The 20,882-nt window shown below is 39.5% G+C and overlaps 1 protein-coding gene across 1 annotated transcript; it reads left to right on the top strand.

Annotated features, from left to right (window-relative positions):
• The first annotated feature begins 714 nt into the window (after window positions 1-714).
• On the top strand, window positions 715-18,571 carry LOC117291249 (EF-hand calcium-binding domain-containing protein 6-like). Its single transcript, XM_033772869.1, has 20 exons — window positions 715-2,096; window positions 2,404-2,495; window positions 5,745-5,917; window positions 6,784-6,850; window positions 8,382-8,542; window positions 9,131-9,268; window positions 9,706-9,844; window positions 10,029-10,163; window positions 10,515-10,663; window positions 11,542-11,655; window positions 11,809-11,919; window positions 12,433-12,612; window positions 13,175-13,397; window positions 13,805-13,929; window positions 14,466-14,763; window positions 15,052-15,138; window positions 16,122-16,207; window positions 16,327-16,405; window positions 16,734-16,799; window positions 17,677-18,571. The coding sequence occupies exons 1-20, from the start codon at window positions 1,727-1,729 to the stop codon at window positions 17,890-17,892; spliced, it is 3,009 nt and encodes a 1,002-aa protein (XP_033628760.1). The 5' UTR covers window positions 715-1,726; the 3' UTR covers window positions 17,893-18,571.
• Window positions 18,572-20,882: the final 2,311 nt, after the last annotated feature.

The following is a 20,882-nucleotide window of genomic DNA, read 5'->3' as shown; positions in this document are numbered from 1 at the left end:
ATATATTTTCTTTTTTGTTCCATTTTTTTTCTTTTACGGAGCCCTAGAAGTGCTATCTGACTTCTTGAGCTATGCGGAGCTATGAGAGCACTGTGTGGATTGGGTTTTCAGTCCCTACCTGACTTTTTGGGCTTTCCCTGTAATAATTCTCTGGGGTTTTCCTGTCACATCTTAAACCATAACTTCCTTCCTCAACTTCTCTACATTGGGTTCTTGGCTAGTATATTTATTAAGTTTGCTTCTCTGAGAGTCCTTGGCTTCACGACCAGGTAAATGAAATTAAATGAAAACATGAAAAGCAACATCAGTTAAATTTTCTTCAACTTTTAAGATCTCTTCATCTTGAGACAACTATGAAAGGGTCCCGGCAATGTGGACGGCACTTCCAGGACTATGTATATTTATTCCCAATACTTAACAAATATTTTCAGCATTAACATTAATTTCAGAGCATCTATGTGGACGCAAATTTTTATTTAACTATTTGTACTCAATTATGAATATCTGTTGTGGAAATTGTACAATAAAGTTTATTGGACAATGGATGTTCAAGAAAAGTATACTTTGGCAATTTGTAAAACGTATAATTTATTTACTTTGCAGAGTTGGCCAGCTTTTTGAAAGTAAAATATCCAATCGTGTTCATTTGTGCTGTTTTCTTACAAAAGTGAAAAACACTTTGAAGAAATTTCCCCCGTAAAATGTGGGTATTCTTCAATTATGATGAAAGGCTGTTAAACCTAAAAAATGTACCTTTCTGTGTTAATTTTGTATCTGGGGTTAAGGGTTATTATTTGGTTTTTGCCTGTACATCACCGATGTGAGATCTAGTGGTAAGACATCTTTACAACCTGGCAAAGGATGCGGGTTCGAATCGCACCCTGAGTTATATGCATCTTGTTTTCTTCACAGAACGTTGGGTAATAACTCGGTGCATACACAGTGCACACAAACCAAATAATAATGTACTTTTCCAAAGGACCAACTATGTGCCTTTAAAATTGAATGCTAGTAGATTATTGTTTTCAGTGTAGATTTTTGCAGAAGGAATTCCACGCGTGTCCCACAACAAAACAGTGCACTTCTTCACCGTTATATACGAGTAGAGCTAATCTGATTATAGTGCATTAAAAATCAATTAAATGGAAGCACAAAAGGACAGGTTTGCCGCACGGCAGATCACTTTTGTGTTTTCACCCTCTAAACCCGTATCTAGGCAATGACTGGAATGATCCACTATTTACACGGGGTAGGCTTGCACTTCAGAATGGAGTGGTGATTGTTTTTACCAGATCTATGCATTGTTTTGAGTGACTGTAATTAATTTGAAAAGGTGTAACAAATATTTCTTCTAAATCTTTTGAGGGAGGTACTTAAACACTTTAATTTGGTTTGATTTAATCGGATGTGTTCTGGTTTACTTTTTAGCACCCCTGCAAGAAAATAGAAAAGTCATGTACACCTGTCTTTGCACTTCCAACTCGTGTGTATGTACTTGTGTACGGCTGATAGAGTTGATAATACTGTTATAAATTTAATGACATTAAACGTCTTGAATTAATTAATTAAACACCAAATCTCAACTTGGATCTTTTACCAAAGGAACATTGAGCTTTTGAGACTACCATTGTAGACATAGCAAGCACTTCGTCATGTTTGGGGTTTTCTCAACGTAAAGAAACACTTTTTTTACAGCAAGTTTTTGGGTGGAAATTGTACCGCCATCATGGCGACCGGTGTAGTGCAAAATCGCCGACCAACAACTTCAGGTGGAAGACTGTCGAATTTACCCGTCATAGAACACCCTAGATCTCGTCTGGGCGATAGAAACAGCCTGAATATACGAGGAACAAACCGAGGGGATCTCATTTCCCCTCTGGGTCGATGTTCACCTCCGTCCGGCGACGAACTCAAGGCGGGTTTCGAGGGAGCAGCCAACGGGGTGAAATCGAATTTACCCCCTTTGAAGAAAGGCGAGAGTGAGCCGGTGTACGCTCGGGAGACGGAGAATAGATATCTTGGGGCGTCTCTGGATGGTGCTCGTAGAAGAGGCACAGGAACACGAAAACACAATAGAATGTTAACATGGCCCCCAGGTAAGACTAACACTAGATAAAATTACTGTTAAAATAACTTATTTCTATCTTCTAGTACTGCTATATTTATTTTGATAAAAATAACTTAAGTAATTTATCAGTGGTCAGAACGATAGAATACTACTTTTTACTAGTTAGTAATAAATGTACACACAGAGTCTGGCTTATATTATGTACTAGGAGTACTGTAGTTGTAGTTATAGTTATAATTGAGTTATAGAGTTAATGTTTATAAACAGTGTTTGTACTTTTTATCTCTGCTGGTTTAGTGAAATCCTTTCAAATCATCTTATAATATTTGTTACAGTTCATGAGCAGCGAGCAGGTGACCGAAGAGCACAGACTGCCAAAGTGCAAGGGGTCGCAGGCACACCAAGAAGAAAATACATCCCGGAAGAGGTAAACCAAGCTGACAAAAATGTACAATTTTTAAACACAGTCTTTATTATATTATTGTTTTTATTTTGTTTACCCTTAGTACAGTAAATATTATAACCCCCCCCCCAATCTTCCCATGGTTGTATATTTTTAGTAAAAGTTTGTCTCGTAAACAAAAGGGTATGATGCTCAAACAATTGATGTCTTGATGCTGTTTGCTACCGTGTTTATACTGCTTTACTGAAGAAAAAGTAGTTGTTTTTCTCCACATACCAGTACCTTGCTGTGGTAAGAAAGCCATACACAAAAATCTACACATGAGCTAGTACTATAAACAAATACCAGTTTGTACACTAAAGAATACTGATATAATGTTGATTTTAAGCCAAATATACCACCCCTACTTTTTGTATGAGCACATTTGCCTTGACCCACGGAATTTTGATGGTGGGTATAATCCTATCTAAACGCATGCCACTGCGTTTTCTAATGTGTTTGCACGCTCCAACTCGATGTTTACATCCCTCCTTCATCTGTTGACAAATATGTCCCACCGAGTCACCAACTCGAGAGTATGACAACAGACCTACTGTTCATCCCCTAATCCATTTTAAATAGTCCGCCTGCAAAAGTTGTCCACAGATCACTGGGTAAACAAAACTACAAAACTAGAAGGCCACCCGTGTTTGTTTAACCACTAGATGGTGTGGACAGAGGGGGCAAGAAATCAATTCTTGTTTGTGGGGTTACACAAAAGCACCAGATAAATACACACAAATATTTTACTAATGTTGTTGTTGGAAACGATGATAAACTGAATTGGTCCGACCAATTGAGATTTCTAATAATCATTAACCAATGTGATTATGAGTTGTATGCAAACAGTAGATTTTGTAAACATTGACAAATGTACTTGGAATACGTGGTGCAACTTGAGATAGAAACCATTTAAAATGTTTAAACCCATTGTGTATTGTGAACAGTAACACCTGTACGGGGTATGATTTGACTCCCCTGTTCGAAGTAGGACAAAAGGTACTGGAATACAAGCTCAAAGTCACCCTTTTTTCAAGAGTTATTGTGTAATCCCCATTTCAAGACCTTCATCCTTTCATGCACAAAAATACTTATAAAAAATGAAAGGCTTGCTCAAAAGAAGCATCACGTTATGACCTTGTATATATATTTTGTAAGTTGATCCATGGCTCAACTTTCAGTGGTAAATAAAAAGTGAAACTGACATGATTAGGAAAGTTTCATAATATCAAGCAAACCTGATGAAAGTTTTACAGCCAAAGTTTTACTCTCAATTTTTTCTTTTCTATTGGAATTCCTTTTGAGTTTCTGGTAATGAAAATATATTTACAAGGACAGTAGCTCAATGTTTTGCCGTAGGCGACTTTAGTCGACTATGTTCATACCCCTTGTCTCTTCCTTACCACAAGTGACTCGGTCAACTGCACTCAAACCCCTCTTCTTTACCATAGGTGACTGTAGCCAACTGCACTCAAACCCCTTCTTCCTTACCATAGGTGACTGTAGCCAACTGCACTCATACCTCCTCTTCCTTACCATAGGTGACTGTAGCCAACTGCACTCAAACCCCTCTTCCTTACCATAGGTGACTGTAGCCAACTGCACTCAAACCCCTCTTCCTTACCATAGGTGACTGTAGCCAACTGCACTCATACCCCTCTTCCTTACCATTGGTGACTTTAATCGACTGCACTCATACCCCCCTGTTCCTTACCATAGGTGACCTTAATCGACTGCACTCATACCCCCCTGTTCCTTACCATAGGTGACTTTAATCGACTGCACTCATACCCCTCTTCCTTACCATAGGTGACTTTAATCGACTGCACTCATACCCCCCTGTTCCTTACCATAGGTGACCTTAATCGACTGCACTCATACCCCCCTGTTCCTTACCATAGGTGACTTTAATCGACTGCACTCATACCCCCTCTTCCTTACCATAGGTGACTTCAGTTGACTGCACTATACCCCTATTCCTTACCATAGGTGACTTTAATCGACTGCACTCATACCTCCTCTTCCTTACCATAGGTGACTTTAGTTGACTGCACTATACCCCTCTTCCTTACCATAGGTGACTTTAATTGACTGCACTCATACCTCCTCTTCCTTACCATAGGTGACTTTAGTTGACTGCACTATACCCCTCTTCCTTACCATAGGTGACTTTAATCGACTGCACTCATACCCCCTCTTCCTTACCATAGGTGACTTTAGTTGACTGCACTATACCCCTCTTCCTTACCATAGGTGACTTTAATCGACTGCACTCATACCTCCTCTTCCTTACCATTGGTGACTTTAGCTGACTGCACTATACCCCTCTTCCTTACCATAGGTGACTGTAGCCAACTGCACTCATACCCCCTCTTCCTTACCATAGGTGACTTTAGTTGACTGCACTAAACCCCTCTTCCTTACCATAGGTGACTTTAATCGACTGCACTCATACCCCTCTTCCTTACCATAGGTGACTGTAGCCAACTGCACTCATACCTCCTCTTCCTTACCATAGGTGACTTTAGTTGACTGCACTATACCCCTCTTCCTTACCATAGGTGACTGTAGCCAACTGCACTCATACCCCCTCTTCCTTACCATAGGTGACTTTAGTTGACTGCACTAAACCCCTCTTCCTTACCATAGGTGACTTTAATCGACTGCACTCATACCCCTCTTCCTTACCATAGGTGACTTTAGTTGACTGCACTCATACCTCCTCTTCCTTACCATAGGTGACTTTAGTCGAATGCACTCCTACCCCTCTTCCTTACCATGGGTGACTTTAGTCCACTGCACTGATACCCCTCTTCCTTACCATAGGTGACCTTAATCGACTGCACTCATACCTCCTCTTCCTTACCATAGGTGACTTTAATCGACTGCACTCATACCGGTCTCCTCTTCCTTACCATAGGTGACTTTAGTCGAATGCACTCCTACCCCTCTTCCTTACCATGGCGACTTATATATAGTAGGAATATTGCTAAGTACTCTGAAAATATAAACTAACTTTTCAAGATTTCCAGATAGTTTCCGCAAGAATTTTCACAATCCTTCCAGAGCTCTCTGTAGAATTGCAACAAATACGTTTAAAACGTTTCATTGCAAACTCTTTTTTTCACAATCTGACAAAAAGAAACAAGACCAACAATCCCACACTTGAAAGATTGAAACTGAAGTTTATTTGGATTAAATTTTTTTTCCAATTTTGTTCCTATTTTTCTTTAGCTTTATGAAATGATCCGAGAGCGGTTGACCACAGGTTTCCACGGTCTCCAGCAACTCTTCCGCGCTAATGACCCCCAGGGTAACGGCACCGTGTCAAGGGTCGCCTTATCCCGCATCCTCTACCACCTAGTTGGGTACCTCACCAGAGATGAAGTCCAAAACTTTCTGACAAGGTACGTGATTTCATACTCCTGTGACTGCAAATGTTGACGTCACAGCTCCATATTCACTGTGACTGTTTCACAGGAGTTGGGCTGTGGGCAACTCTTCCGAATTTGGGACGTCAAAGTTGGTATCACATTCGCATTCCCAGGAAGAATGAACCAGGCTTTATTATTCATGTTAATAATAATAACCCATTTTTATATAGCGCTTTTCACACCCGGAGGGCATCCCAAAGCGCTTCACATTATTACCCCTGGTCACTGGGCCTTAATTCACTCCTTAAACCATCTCAGCTCCCTGGTGGGGAGTATGCAGCCTGTGCAACATTAATATGCGCTACTCGGCTAAATCAATCACAAGAACCATCTCTGCCCTCACAGGTACCCATTTACCCCTGGGTGGAGAGAAGCAATTATAGTTAAGTGTCTTGCTCAGGGACACAAGTGTCACGACCGGGATTCGAACCCACACTCTGCTGAACAGAAGCATCAGAGCTTGAGTTCGGTGCTCTTATCCGCTCGGCCACGAATCCCGGTTGATTTACTAAAGATTGTAGCCCTTACCCGATCATTTTCTCATTGTACCATCTATTAATACCAGGGCCTAATTTTGTGGAGCTGCCTAGGGGGGTGGGGGGGAGGTCACAAAGAGTTAAGACTAATCTTATAGGGCGAGTTACTCGACCTAACTTAGCCCCAAGTTTTTAATAACCCTAGTCCTAAGTTCAGAGTATCTATGTGAAGTCGACCCCAGGTTAACAAGATTGTCAAAATCAGATTATACACTTTGAAAAGTTGTCTGTCTGAGTTTATCTAAAGAGAGTCGTTCATAGACACATTTCTTGAGAGTTTGTTGCTGTTGATATTGTTTATAGAGTTGGACTTCAGGAATCAGAGACGGTCTCCTTTGATAGTTTCATATCCTGCTTTCGTGACAACGAGGTAAGTTTCCATGTCTCGGTCCCTGTAGGCCTATACACAATGAAAGTAAAGGTTTTAAATCTCAGTTGACAGAAAAGGAACCAGATGATTGTTTTTATTCCAGCTTTGGTTTGGGTTAAAGACACTGGACACTATTGGTAATTGTCAAAGACTAGTCTTCACAGTTGGTGTATCTCAACATGTGCATAAAATAACAAACCTGTGAAAATTTGAGCTCAACTGGCTGCGAAATTGCGAGATATTAATGAAAGAAAAAAACACCCTTGTCGCACAGGATGATGATTTTGAGACCTCAAATTCTAAATCTGAAGTCTCGAAATAAATTCGCGGACAATTACTTCTTTCTCGAAAACTATGTCACTTCAGAGGGAGCTATTTCTCACAATGTTTTATACTATCAACCTCTCCCCCTTACTCGTTACTAAGTAAGGTTTTATGGTAATAATTATTTGGAGTAATTACCAATAGTGTCCACTGCCTTTAAAGCCAGTGGACACTATTGGTAATTGTCAAAGACAAGTCTTCGCAGTTGGTGTATCTCAACATATGCATAAAATAACAAACCTGTGAAAATTTGAGCTCAATCGGTCATCGAAGTTGCGAGATATTAATGAAAGAAAAAAACACCCTTGTCACACGAAGTTGTGTGCTTTCTGATGCTTGATTTCGAGACCTCAAATTCTAAACTTGAGGTCTCGAAATCAAATTCAGGGAAAATTACTTCTTTCTCGAAAACTACGTCACTTCAGAGGGAGCCGTTTCTCACAATGTTTTATACTATCAACCTCTCCCCATTACTCGTAATCAAGAAAGGTTTTATGATGATAATTATTTTGAGTAATTACCAATAGTGTCCACTGCCTTTAAATGCCATGGCTGAATTACTGGCTGTGGCTTGATTGCGTGAACATGTGTTGAGTTGCAGGATGGCCAAAGTAATGCCCTCTGTAACATCCACCGCTGTAGCGGCCACAACGTACTGACTTGAATGGCAGAGAAGTTAACAATAGCACCAGTGTATATTCCTTATTCCAATCTATCTACAAGTCCTATTGATCTAATTTACCTGGCGTCATCATCAAAGTTATCTTGGCTGTGCCATTTTGGGAGTCATTGTCCCATTGTTATACCATGTGTTGTGCGCAGCGTTTACTCTCTTAATTTACCATAATTTACTCTCATGGTGTCAAGCTTGACAGACATTGAATAGCCGTGTGTAACATTGGTGCAATGGGACATTATGTATCTTCTTTGTTTTGGATCCGGAACTGCTCTGGAATATGTCTTATTACTATCAATAAAGAAATATGTTTTTAAAATAAATATGTGTCAACTTATTCTTATTGAGCTTATAGCTATATTCAACCTCTCCTCCTATAAAATGCAGAAACATAATTTACTTTCTTGGTAACTTGGTACTTATCCCAGCTTTTTGCACACTTATTTATGCATACAAGCTTTTTGTTGCAATGAAGCAAAACAGAAAAGAAGACATTTGTCATAAAAGAGTTTGTTTCTTATTTTGTGGTAGACGGTAAAGCGTGAGTGGTTAAGCCCTGTTGCCAGGAAGGAATTCTCTGCAGAGCGTAAGAGGCTACCTCTAGAGGAGCATCTACGCTCCAAGAGACTAGCCCCGGATATGGTGACTGCTACATACGCAAATGCAGTGCTGAAAGAGAAATGCAGACATAGGTAAGAATTACACTGTTTCGCTTTCCATCATACTTTGGATTTGAACAAAGAAAAAATGACTGGAGCGAGATTTGAACCAATTACCTCCTGCTTAACATACCGGTGCTCTACCAACTGGGCTATCTAGCCCTATGTTTGGGGTCTTCCTTTGTTCGGGTTGCCAGTCAGAAGCCATATAATCGTTAGCTGCCACGCGGCCAGGGATCACATCCAAATTTAAGATACAACCTGTGAACTTCCTACTCTTAACTTGCTTTTGTGCTAACCAATGATTGTTAAAATTCTTGGCAGATGTGTTAATGAAACAAGCAACAATTTAATTAAAAACTTGCTTAGCGCAAAACAATTGTGCTGATCAGGGAAAGATTACCAGCCAAACTACTCTGTTTAATGTACGATTGTATCCTGCTTATTTTTGGCTGAAAATAAGCACTATCGCCTGCTTCAGCAGCTACATAAAGTTAGGCCCAGAAAAACACAATCGTTACCTCTTTAGCGTTTTATCTCAAGGAATGGCTAATTCAGCAGAGACAGGTACTTTTACACAAACATTTTGTAATCATATAATTTGTTATGATTTACTCGCAGTGATTTTGACCTCCAGAAGCATCTAGCTCCGTCTTGCTTCGATACAGGTGCAGTTATCTTACCTCCACAGCTTGAAGAATGTCTTGCAAGTATTGGAGTCCGACTAGACGACTATGAAATGCAAAAGTTTTGGGAAAGGTTTGTCAAAATCTTATCTTTGTTTGGTTTAGTTGGAAGTTAAGCTGATAATATCACAAGAGGATGACTATTTAATCTTTCTGTACCAGAATTTGTTTGTGTGCATATACCTAAAATTACAAAAAAAATTAGGATTTACAAAACCTTGGAAAAACTCAATAAATGTTTTAGTCCTGCTTACCAAACAGAATGTATCTTGCTGATTATGTTTATGAACGAGTAAATAACAAATTTTATTAAAATTTAGTTTACACAAGTGTTGATGTTAGCCAAATATGTATGTTGCCTTGAACCCCCAAGAAAATTAGTTATCTCGAGTCCTGGCTCAGTTTTGAACATTTCCCAGTTTTCATGATTTATCCTTTTCGATTGAAAAAGCACCTGGGGCTCAGTTTATACCACTACAATAATGAATACTGCTTATGTTTAATCGTCAGATATGATTTAGAGAATACTGGAGCCATCAACAGTAGTTGGTTCCTTCTTCAGATTGGTCTGGACAATAGAGGGAGGTATTTAGGACGAGCGAGAACCGCACCACCAAGAGTCAGAAATCAACCCAAGACACCCTGGGTGGTAAGAAAATTTTGATTGTTTTCTTGTTTTGTTAACTCTATGTAATTTGTCTATTTTAATTTATTATTTTACTGCATCCTTTGGCTGTGATGGTCTTTGTTTTTAATAAATCATTTCAAATCAAATCAAATCAAAGATCAATTTTAAACACATGATATTTTATTAAGATTATTCTCGTTCTTAGCCCCAGATTCGTGAAGAAGGCCAAGAACCTTTTGATGAAACGGAGAACGTAGAAATACCATCAGCGGAACCTTCACTAGCTACAGATTTACCGAGAGCACCGTCTGTAGATGTAATTTCTTTTCTACTGAGGAAGGTATGACCAAAAAACTCATTCGTTTTAAGTTCATTTCAAAAGCTGGAGTTCTTCAGATGTCACGATTCAAATAAATTTCAATATATCAAATAACTCTAGATGCTTGCATACGAATCAAGATATAGACGGACAACTTTATAATAGGTTTAGATACTTTGCAAACTAGAGGTACGTCAAGAGTTGAAAAAATACATTCATATTTATTCATCTCACTTCGAAGGTGGTCTCAAAGTTAGAATTTTTGAGACGGGTTAAATCACAGTAACAATATACAATCAAACGGTTTCTAAAGCCTAATGTATTTTTTGCCTATAAAGCCCATTTTAAATTCTTTATTCCTTCTGTATACAGATGGAGCAAAACTATCACAGTTTCCTGATGGGGTTTGAGCATTTTGACTGTTCCAACGACGCCACCATCTCTCGGGCCCAATTCCGCAATGTCCTGCTGGAATATGACTTACCCATGGTGCCGACAGAGATGGAACAACTACTAGAAAGGTAACCATTGATATGATAGCATTGTTATATCCTTCAGGGTGTATGGGGCTGTGTGTGTTTGTCTTAGATGATCGCAGTAAAGGAGATATTGACTTTGACTTCAGGTTGTGACTCTATTAGGTTGTTTCATTATATTGGTGATGGGAAATGACAGAGCGGAGCGGAGACTGTTATTGTTTTTTACGGCGCTCTGGAAGTGTTGTTCAACATTTTGAGAACCTGCCCTGAGGCCATTTTGTAGGATGATGACATTAATGTTTGACAATATCTTAAAGGCAGTGGACACTATTGACAATTACTCAAAATAATTATTGGCATAAAACCTTTGTTGATTACGGGTAATGGGGAGAGGTTGATAGTATAAAACATTGTAAAAAACAGCTCGCTCTGAAGTGACGTACTTTTCGAGAAAGAAGTAATTTTCCATGAATTCGATTTTGAGACCTCAGATTTAGAATTTGAGGTCTCGAAATCAAGCATCAGAAAGCACACAACTTTGTGTGACCATGGTGCGACAAGGGTGTTTTTGTATTTCATTAATATCTCGCAACTTCGACGACCGATTGAGCTCAAATTTTCACAGGTTTATTATGTTATGCATATGTTGAGATACACTAACTGTGAAGACTAGTCTTTGACAATTACCAATTGTGTCCAGTGTCTTTAAGATGAGTTATCTCTTAATGACAATACCCTAAAGTAAGATGTCTTCCAGATGATGAAAATTTGTGTCTTGGGATGATAACGTCTTGAAAATGTTGAGAACACAAGAAAACATTTCTCCTTTTTCTAGGGGGCCTTAATTAATTCTATTGTTTGAATATAATAAAGTGTTCGTGTAATGATTAAAATATAAATCTTATGATTTAAATTGACAGAGTTGGCCTTCGTCGTAAAGACGGTCGAGTAAACTACAAGGATTTTCTAAATAGGTTTATGTCACGAATGGACAGCGGTATTGCGCACCGAGTCATCATGGATAACTCACACAGGTATGTCTGTCTGGCTGTCTGTTTGTCTGTCTATCTTAATAATCTTCCCCTCAAACATTATTCAAATCGAGATGGTAGTTCCTTTGTAACATTGTGTTTTTCAATTAAAAAGTCTATAAATTAATTATGAATTTAATCATTCCCCCTCTGCAGATTCAACACCAGAGCCCAAACACCTGCTGGAAATCTAACAGCCCAAGATGCTGAAGCCAAATTAGTAGAAATGTTTCACAAGGACTTTCTCAAGCTTCTTGCTACGCTCAAGTAAGTACTCCTAAATACGTAGGAATTCTTTGCCAGACAAGTTAAGGGTCACAACTAATCTGTCATCATTCCAATGCCATCTTAAGACACACATTTTACAATCTTTCGTTTGACCCGTATTGATTCGCTAGCAACCAGCACCTTTGACTGGTCCTCCAGAAACTGTGTGCCATACGTTTTTTGTTATTTCATCTTATCAAAACTTGCAAAAGAAAGAACACAAGTTCCTTTGTGCCTTCAACTCATCGAGTTGGGCTGCGTCCTTAAGCCTTCTCAATACAAGAGTGTTTCTCAGGATCCTCCCTGTTCCAAAAGAATTATCCTGGCGCGTTTGTCCCTGTTTCATCAAGATTTTTCCCCAGTAATCACTACAGGGACTTCTCTCACTTTCCACTGCCAAATCTTACGAAGTTTCCTGGCCAGGTCTTGGCACATTTGATCTTGTCTTCTTCTTTTGAAATTATTATCATTGCATGATATTAATCTATTTTATTGTTTCATTTTGATTTTTAGGAGTCAAGACCAGTACAATCTAAAGTTGATCACCCAGAAGCAGTTTAGAGACAGTATCGATCGAGTCTTTAATATCTGCATGACGGATCTCCAACTGGATCAGATACTCATGGACATGGGGGTAGCCCTTGATGACCTGGTGCCGTATCCTGAATTCCTCGCAGTCTTCAATCGGAAAAGGTGACTTTTTTTAAATCATTTCAATTAATTTCTTTATTTCACTGGCAAAAACATCAAACAACTACTTATGTTTATCATTTACTTGTAATTTAGATATTTTTTTTACTCTCTGAATTTTTAAAAATTTATTGATTAAAAAATTAGGCTTGTATTTAAAGGATGTTGTAAAATCTATGTCACTGTGTATTTTGTCGCGTTTATCATTTTATAGTTCTTCCTTTCTATTTTATATTTTTATCTTGTGTTTTTTATCGTAAGATGCACACTGGAAAACAATTTTTATAATTTTTTACAAGATCAATTGAAATTGAATTTAACTGATTTGAAAGTAATGATTCACAACGATTAAAAAAGAAAGTTGTCATTGGTTTTTATTTGTAGGTTTAATGTTCAAACTTTCTAGTGAGTCAGTATTTCCCATTACGGTAAATAATTCATTTTTAGTTCAATATTTAATAAGCAAAGGTTTAAAATACATCTTTGGTTTGATATCTTTTGAAAACCAAATGAAAGTATAATATTGACAGTGTTTAATTGATTTGTTTTGTGTTTCCTCTTCAAGACAACCTCTTGTATTACGCTCACCTACCCCTCGACCCCAATCCCAACTGGGTACTGGGTACGTTACGCCCAGGATACCCACACCAGAGGAGTACATAGTTCCCCCTAACCTTGCTGGGTCCATGGAGTTTGGGGGTAAGAAGCCTGAAGCGGAGGATGGAGCAGCCGTCTTGGGACATACTAGGAGGAAAGGAATGGATACAAGATATAGACCCGTCAAGGAGGTAGGCTACTTAAACTGCGCTTTATCATACCCGAGCGAGGGCATCTCAAAGCGCTCATTATTTTTTTGTACAAGGTATGCTGAACTATGTTCGAAGTATAAGGGCCATGTCGCACAAGGCAATTTACGGGCAACCAGTTCCAGGTAATCTCCAAGAAGAAAGGGCATGGATCGTAAGACAATGTTTTAAAACTGACTCATATGCTACCAAAGTGGTCCCTTAGCAATGCACTGCGTTTAATTGCCTCCAAGTTGCCTGAAAAAGACCCATTTAGTACATAGCACTGTGTAACAGTTTAAAAGGTGCTGTGTCCTTTTTTTAGTCCCAATTTGTCCTACTTTATTTCAGAGGTCAAATATGCCTTATATGTGATTTGACAATTGATTTTTCTCTCTTTAAATATTCAGATGGAAGACGCCATCGAGGAAATACTGAGGAGGAGAGGTTATGAGGCTCAGGAGGCATATCATAAGATTGATCGCAAGGCAACGGGAAGACTGTCTAAGACACAACTGCATCAGTGGCTACAACAGTAAGACGCTGTTCTTTCTAAGCTATCCATAAAATCACATCTATGACGCAATGTTCATGGGACTGTTACAATCAGAGCCGAATTTTATAATATCAATTCCTGCCTTCAGTTCCACTGAGTTTCTGCATTTCTATGTTTTCTTCCTTGTAGCCCTTTACCTAGAGTGGCTTTTAGCCTTGTTTTGTGCGAACTTGCATTTAAAAAAAAAAATAATAATAAACAAATAATTGCTTCTCGTTTGATTTTCAGGGATGAGAAATTTCAGCTTTTTATCTGAATTCAGACTTTTGAGTTGACCTGTTGTAGCAAACCAGCCGTTATTTTGTCCACATCCTGCTCTGTGATCTTTTATCTAGTGCTATGGACACTGTTCCTAAAAAGCTTTGTGAAATCTAAACCCCACAAACTTACCAAAAGGTGTATTGCTTTTTTTTTTTTCATCTTAACTCCTAATGTTTGGATTCTAAGTTTAAGTATTCTTTTTGATTCTCACCCCTAGAATTTTGTAAGATTGATTTGTTGTTTGAATTCCCCAGGCTTGGTTTTCTCCTCCACCCCACGGAGCTACAGACTCTCTGGAGTGCCTTGAACATCGCTAAGGACGGTCTCGTCCACTATGCAGAGCTCTTTGATTACTTTATCAATCGGACCAGGCAAAGAGGGGCTGCTCAACCAGCCAGGACCAACGCACCTCAGCAGCAACGAAAGGAGAGGGCTGTGTTGAGGGAGACACAGTCCCAGCATCCTAGCTCTAAGAGACAGTCTGGTGAGGATGCCTCCAGAGATATGTTTGGAACGCCAGCTGAGGACATTATCAGCAGGATTAGACCACAGGTCAGTATAACAAATTAAAACATCATTACTTGAGTCTTTGGGCAGTCCGGTTGGTGTAGTAGTTTCTTTCCTTTTTTTCTACCTCTAGGCCCCTGGTTCGAATCACACCGGGGCACTACGTGAATTTGGTTTTCAGACAGAGTTGCTGTCATTTGCATTGGTATTATTATAAGTTCAGACGTTTTGTGTGGGGCCTTTGTATGTCCGCTTAGCATTTGTTTTCAACCATAATTCCACTTGCAAACATCAGTTCATTTTATTCTTTATACCTTTTCTCTCAATACAAAGGTTCTACAAAATTGGGATGAACTGAAGAGATGTCTACGAGTTATGGACCCATACGGAGTCGCCATGGTCCCAATTCCACAATTCCAAGTGAGTAGGCATATGGATGTTTATCAAATCTTTGAGTTTTGTTCGAGTTTGAGTGTTGAGAATTTGAGTTGATGTTCTATTATTTTTCAGTATTGTTATGTTATCACTGGTCATATGTAACTATTTGGTTTATTGTAGTATTTTTGTCTGATGATTCTGTTTTCTTGTTACTGTGAGTTACGGATGTAAAAATAACATTAAATTCAATTGAATTGATATTTGACTGTTTGTCACTATTACTATCAATGGTAATTTGTAACTCTTCGCTTGTATTGTACTTTTTTTTCAATGGTACTGTTTCTTATTGTGAGTGCGGATATAAATAATACATTGAATTGAATTGAATTGAATTGAATTTTAATATGCATTTCTGATTTTGCACTTAATCACACCAGAGGGCATCTCAGTGCTAGGATTTTTTTATTTTACTTTGCAATTAAAATGTATTTTGTGCATCGGTTTTGAAAATGCATAAATCTAGGCTCATTTTGGTTCATTTCATCAACTGATATAAGTAAAGAATATGTAGACCTATGTCTTGCATTAATTACAAGTGATTCCTCTAAAGGAATTATAAAGTCTTTTTATTTTCATTTCTTTGGCTCTTATCCCCCCCCCCATGTTCATCTGTGTATCTCTTTTCTACATGTGTATTTTCTGCAGTCACTTTTTGTATGACTTATCTTTTGTAAGATGATTATGTTTTGTATTTTCCTTTTTATCCTGTTCATATCACTGCTGCAATTTTGATATAAATAATAAAATATCTAAATATATATTTAAATATCTCTGCATTTAGGAAAAGAGTATAGTTACACCAATTATTTCTTAACTTAATTTCTGTATTTATATGATACAAACAATATTGTAATTCTAAAACAAATTCTAATTGAAACTATAATTCCCCCCCCTGTTTTTAATAAAGTCTCTTATTTTACTGTATGCATTATCTTTTTGATGTTCATTATTTCCCTTTTTCTTAGGATCTTCTTCATCATGTTAACATCAATCTATCCTCTGACCAACTGACACGACTCTGCTCTCGATTTGACTTCAGTCAGAACGGACAGTAAGTTGAACAATCCAGTTTCATTATGTAGCAGGAAAAATGGTTCTAAATCCTTCTCAGCAGACAGGAATCACATTTGCTTTATTTTCATATCTTGTTTGATTATTATTTTTGGCCAGGTTTCACTATCTACAATTTCTTCAACTGTTTGTCGAGTCCGGAAGTAGGAAGTCAAGCAAGTCTGGGATCCGGGTGTCGGTGAGTACATTGTAATGTCTCTTCCAAATGTGATTTTAGGTTCCTGAAACTAAAGACCCAGAAATGTGTTTTAATCAAAATAAAGTAATAAACCACAAAGGAAACTGACAGGGTAAATTTGTAATAATTTGTGATTGAACAAAGACATGTTTGCGCTCTACCAATTGAGCTATCTAGCCCTATGTTGGTGGTTTCCTTATTTTGTCAATAATTATCTACATTTGGGGTGCCAGTCAGAAGCCATACAACCTTTAGCTGTTGTGTAAACCTGGGACTACAACCAAGTTTATGATACAACCTTTAATCAAAATTATCTCCTCTCTCGCAGGACCCAAAAGGTAAAGGAAGTGACGAGATTACTGTGTCATCTGCCTTGATAAAGATCAGAAAACAGGTATAGTTTTTTGTGGTTTTTGGTCATCTAAGGGCGTTCTTTAGATTAGCTGCAATAATCTTCTTGGTCCATCCCTTAGGTCTAAGACTATGATGTGTAAAAGTATGGCAAAGGTTTTTGACGATTTTTTTCAACATTTTGGTTACATATAAAATGTTTGCAAAGTTTAACCTGTGGTTCATCATAACCCTTCGGTCTAAGAACGATGGGAAAATCGAGGGTGACAACTGTAGTAACTGGCTTTGGATTATTATTTAAAAAGTTGTATTTTATTTGATTAAACTGCTAAGAAAGAGCCCTCATTATAAGTATTTTTAACGTTATGTTGTTATCTACTTTCTGAAATATTTAAATAATTTATTTATTTGATGATTTTTAAAGAAGTAGGATTTTAAAGCCATTATACACTTTCGGTAAACAGCATTGTCCAAGTCCCACACTTCGTGTATCACAACTTAAACATAAAATAACAATCCTGTGGAAATTTAGGCTCAATCGGACATCGGAGTCGGGAGAAAATAACGGGAAAACCCACTCCTGTTTTCGCGCATTTCGCCATGTCATGACATGTGTTTATAACAAATCCGTAATTCTCGCTAACAAGAATTATTATTGTTTTACCGTTTTCTCAAAAAGTAAAGCATTTCATGGACTAATATTTCCAGGGGAAGTCTTTCACCATTACCTTCTGTAAACCCTGTAAATTATTTGTAAATCTGTGAACCTTTTTTTTTTTTTTTCTGTACCGAAAGGGTCCAATGGCTTTAAAGAAAAGGCCTTTAACAAAATAAGGTTCCCAGCAAGATACTGGAAGAAAAGAGCTTGAAATAAATTAAGTGTCCAAAAAACCTAATACTCATTTTGAATTTTGTTTCAGCTTTTACAAGATTGGAAGAGTCTAAGAAGAGTCTTCAAGAAAGCCGACCTCAATCAAGATGGTTCTCTGAGCGTGCCCGAGTTCCGTCGCATCCTAGCTGAAAGTAAACTCCGCTTTGATGAGGAAGATTTCTATCACATCGTCTCGGAGCTTGATAAGAATCTTGACGGGAAGATCTCGTATGATGAATTCATATCAAGTATGATGTCAGTTTGAAGCATCTTAGGATTGGCGTAGTCTTATAAATCTTTCCTCGCCTTCCTAGGTAGATGCTGAGAAAAGTTTTCCATATGTCATCACAACAAAGGATGTCATCCCTCATACCAAGAGTGCTGTTCTTGAATGTATTGTTGTAAGGCCGTGACAGAATTGGTGGCTACAGCTACGGCTAGATTTCCACGTCGTCATGCGTTTAAGTATGGCCCATCCTTAGCAACACTTAGCCACAGCCATCGTGTAGTTGTGTCCACCGATTTGGACAAGTATACAAATATTGACTGTTCGAGTACTATAGTTAAAACTACGACTCCCGAGGTGATCTCCAAAAGACTATTTATCATCTTCGTACACGTAATGTTCGTATGCGCGTTTCAGATACACAGATGCACAGCCGATTGGGTTCGAGTTGGATAAAAAGACATCTGGGTACTGCACACCGTGTGATAGTCGTCAGACTATCACGCGGCAAACGATGCACTCTGACCTCCCCGCCGTCTAGTAAAACTTAGACATATCATGTGATGTGCTCTAAACCAATGAAAAGGCAGAATATTTGTACGGGGTGTTATAAAAGCCAATTTATTCTTTTTCAAAGATGTCATCATCTGGCCGAGTGGTTGGGTTGGCGTAGTGGTATCTTTCCTCGCCTTCCACCTCTAGTACCCTGGTTAGAATCATGCAGGGGGCACTATGTGGGTTTGGTTTTCAGTCCCTACCTTCCACCTCTATGACCCTGGTTAGAATCATGCAGGGGGCACTATGTGGATTGGGTTTTCAGTCCCTACCTTCCACCTCAAGTACCCTGGTTAGAATCATGCAGGGGGCACTATGTGGATTGGGTTTTCAGTCCCTACCTTCCACCTCAAGTACCCTGGTTAGAATCATGCAGGGGGCACTATATGGGTTGGGTTTTCAGTCCCTGCCTTCCACCTGTAGTACCCTGGTTAGAATCATGCAGGGGGCACTATGTGGGTTGGGTTTTCAGTCCCTGCCTTCCACCTCTAGTACCCTGGTTAGAATCATGCAGGGGGCACTATGTGGGTTGGGTTTTCAGTCCCTACCTTCCACCTCTATGACCCTGGTTAGAATCATGCAGGGGGCACTATGTGGATTGGGTTTTCAGTCCCTACCTTCCACCTCAAGTACCCTGGTTAGAATCATGCAGGGGGCACTATATGGGTTGGGTTTTCAGTCCCTGCCTTCCACCTGTAGTACCCTGGTTAGAATCATGCAGGGGGCACTATGTGGGTTGGGTTTTCAGTCCCTGCCTTCCACCTCTAGTACCCTGGTTAGAATCATGCAGGGGGCACTATGTGGGTTGGGTTTTCAGTCCCTGCCTTCCACCTCTAGTACCCTGGTTAGAATCATGCAGGGGGCACTATATGGGTTGGGTTTTCAGTCCCTGCCTTCCACCTCAAGTACCCTGGTTAGAATCATGCAGGGGGCACTATATGGGTTGGGTTTTCAGTCCCTGCCTTCCACCTCTAGTACCCTGGTTAGAATCATGCAGGGGGCACTATGTGGGTTGGGTTTTCAGTCCCTGCCTTCCACCTCTAGTACCCTGGTTAGAATCATGCAGGGGGCACTATGTGGGTTGGGTTTTCAGTCCCTACCTTCCACCTCTAGTACCCTGGTTAGAATCATGCAGGGGGCACTATGTGGGTTGGGTTTTCAGTCCCTGCCTTCCACCTCTAGTACCCTGGTTAGAATCATGCAGGGGGCACTATGTGGGTTGGGTTTTCAGTCCCTACCTTCCACCTCTAGTACCCTGGTTAGAATCATGCAGGGGGCACTATGTGGGTTGGGTTTTCAGTCCCTGCCTTCCACCTCTAGTACCCTGGTTAGAATCATGCAGGGGGCACTATGTGGGTTGGGTTTTCAGTCCCTACCTTCCACCTCTAGTACCCTGGTTAGAATCATGCAGGGGGCACTATGTGGGTTGGGTTTTCAGTCCCTGCCTTCCACCTCTAGTACCCTGGTTAGAATCATGCAGGGGGCACTATGTGGATTGGGTTTTCAGTCCCTGCCTTCCACCTCTAGTACCCTGGTTAGAATCATGCAGGGGGCACTATGTGGATTGGGTTTTCAGTCCCTGCCTTCCACCTCTAGTACCCTGGTTAGAATCATGCAGGGGGCACTATGTGGGTTGGGTTTTCAGTCCCTGCCTTCCACCTCTAGTACCCTGGTTAGAATCATGCAGGGGGCACTATGTGGGTTGGGTTTTCAGTCCCTGCCTTCCACCTCTAGTACCCTGGTTAGAATCATGCAGGGGGCACTATGTGGGTTGGGTTTTCAGTCCCTGCCTTCCACCTCTAGTACCCTGGTTAGAATCATGCAGGGGGCACTATGTGGATTGGGTTTTCAGTCCCTGCCTTCCACCTCTATGACCCTGGTTAGAATCATGCAGGGGGCACTATGTGGGTTGGGTTTTCAGTCCCTACCTTCCACCTCTAGTACCCTGGTTAGAATCATGCAGGGGGCACTATGTGGGTTGGGTTTTCAGTCCCTGCCTGACTTGTATATGTTTTTCCTGGAATATTTCTCTCTAGTTTTTTTATTACACAGCAGGGACTAGTAAGTACACAGAGCGCACACGAGCCCAGCTGGCTTTCACTTACGAAATAGAAAAAAAATCGAAATATATAAAAACATAGTTATAGTATTTTTTGTGTTGTGAATTCAAGAATGAATTCCATGAATTTTGTGTAGATATGCAATAGATTTACTGCAAGAAAAATATTTTATACTTGTTTTATAGTCATTATCAAGATGTAAATTGTATGAAGTATCTGTAAATATTGAAATATTTGTGTGTGTTATTTTTTCTTCTAAGAGGGCCATCGGGTAGCTGTAGGCTTCTGCTTCCCCATCATCTTGGTTTCCCATTGAAGTCACTGCAGATCCAGCCTAGTACATACAGCGCTGTAGGCATGAGTGAAATGATGTACTGGACTCTGTTTCAGAATTAGCAACAATTTATATCAATG

Source organism: Asterias rubens, chromosome 6, assembly GCF_902459465.1.
Source record: "Asterias rubens chromosome 6, eAstRub1.3, whole genome shotgun sequence".
NCBI classification, from domain to species: Eukaryota; Metazoa; Echinodermata; class Asteroidea; order Forcipulatida; family Asteriidae; genus Asterias; species Asterias rubens.
This window is presented reverse-complemented; position numbering and strand designations above follow the sequence as displayed.

Coding starts and splice junctions, on each gene's coding strand:
- LOC117291249 (XM_033772869.1), top strand. CDS start 1,727: ATGGCGACCGGTGTAGTGCAAAATCGCCGACCAACAACTTCAGGTGGA. Junction 2,496..5,744: donor GAAAATACATCCCGGAAGAG/GTAAACCAAGCT, acceptor ATTTTTCTTTAG/CTTTATGAAATGATCCGAGA. Junction 16,800..17,676: donor TGATAAAGATCAGAAAACAG/GTATAGTTTTTT, acceptor ATTTTGTTTCAG/CTTTTACAAGATTGGAAGAG.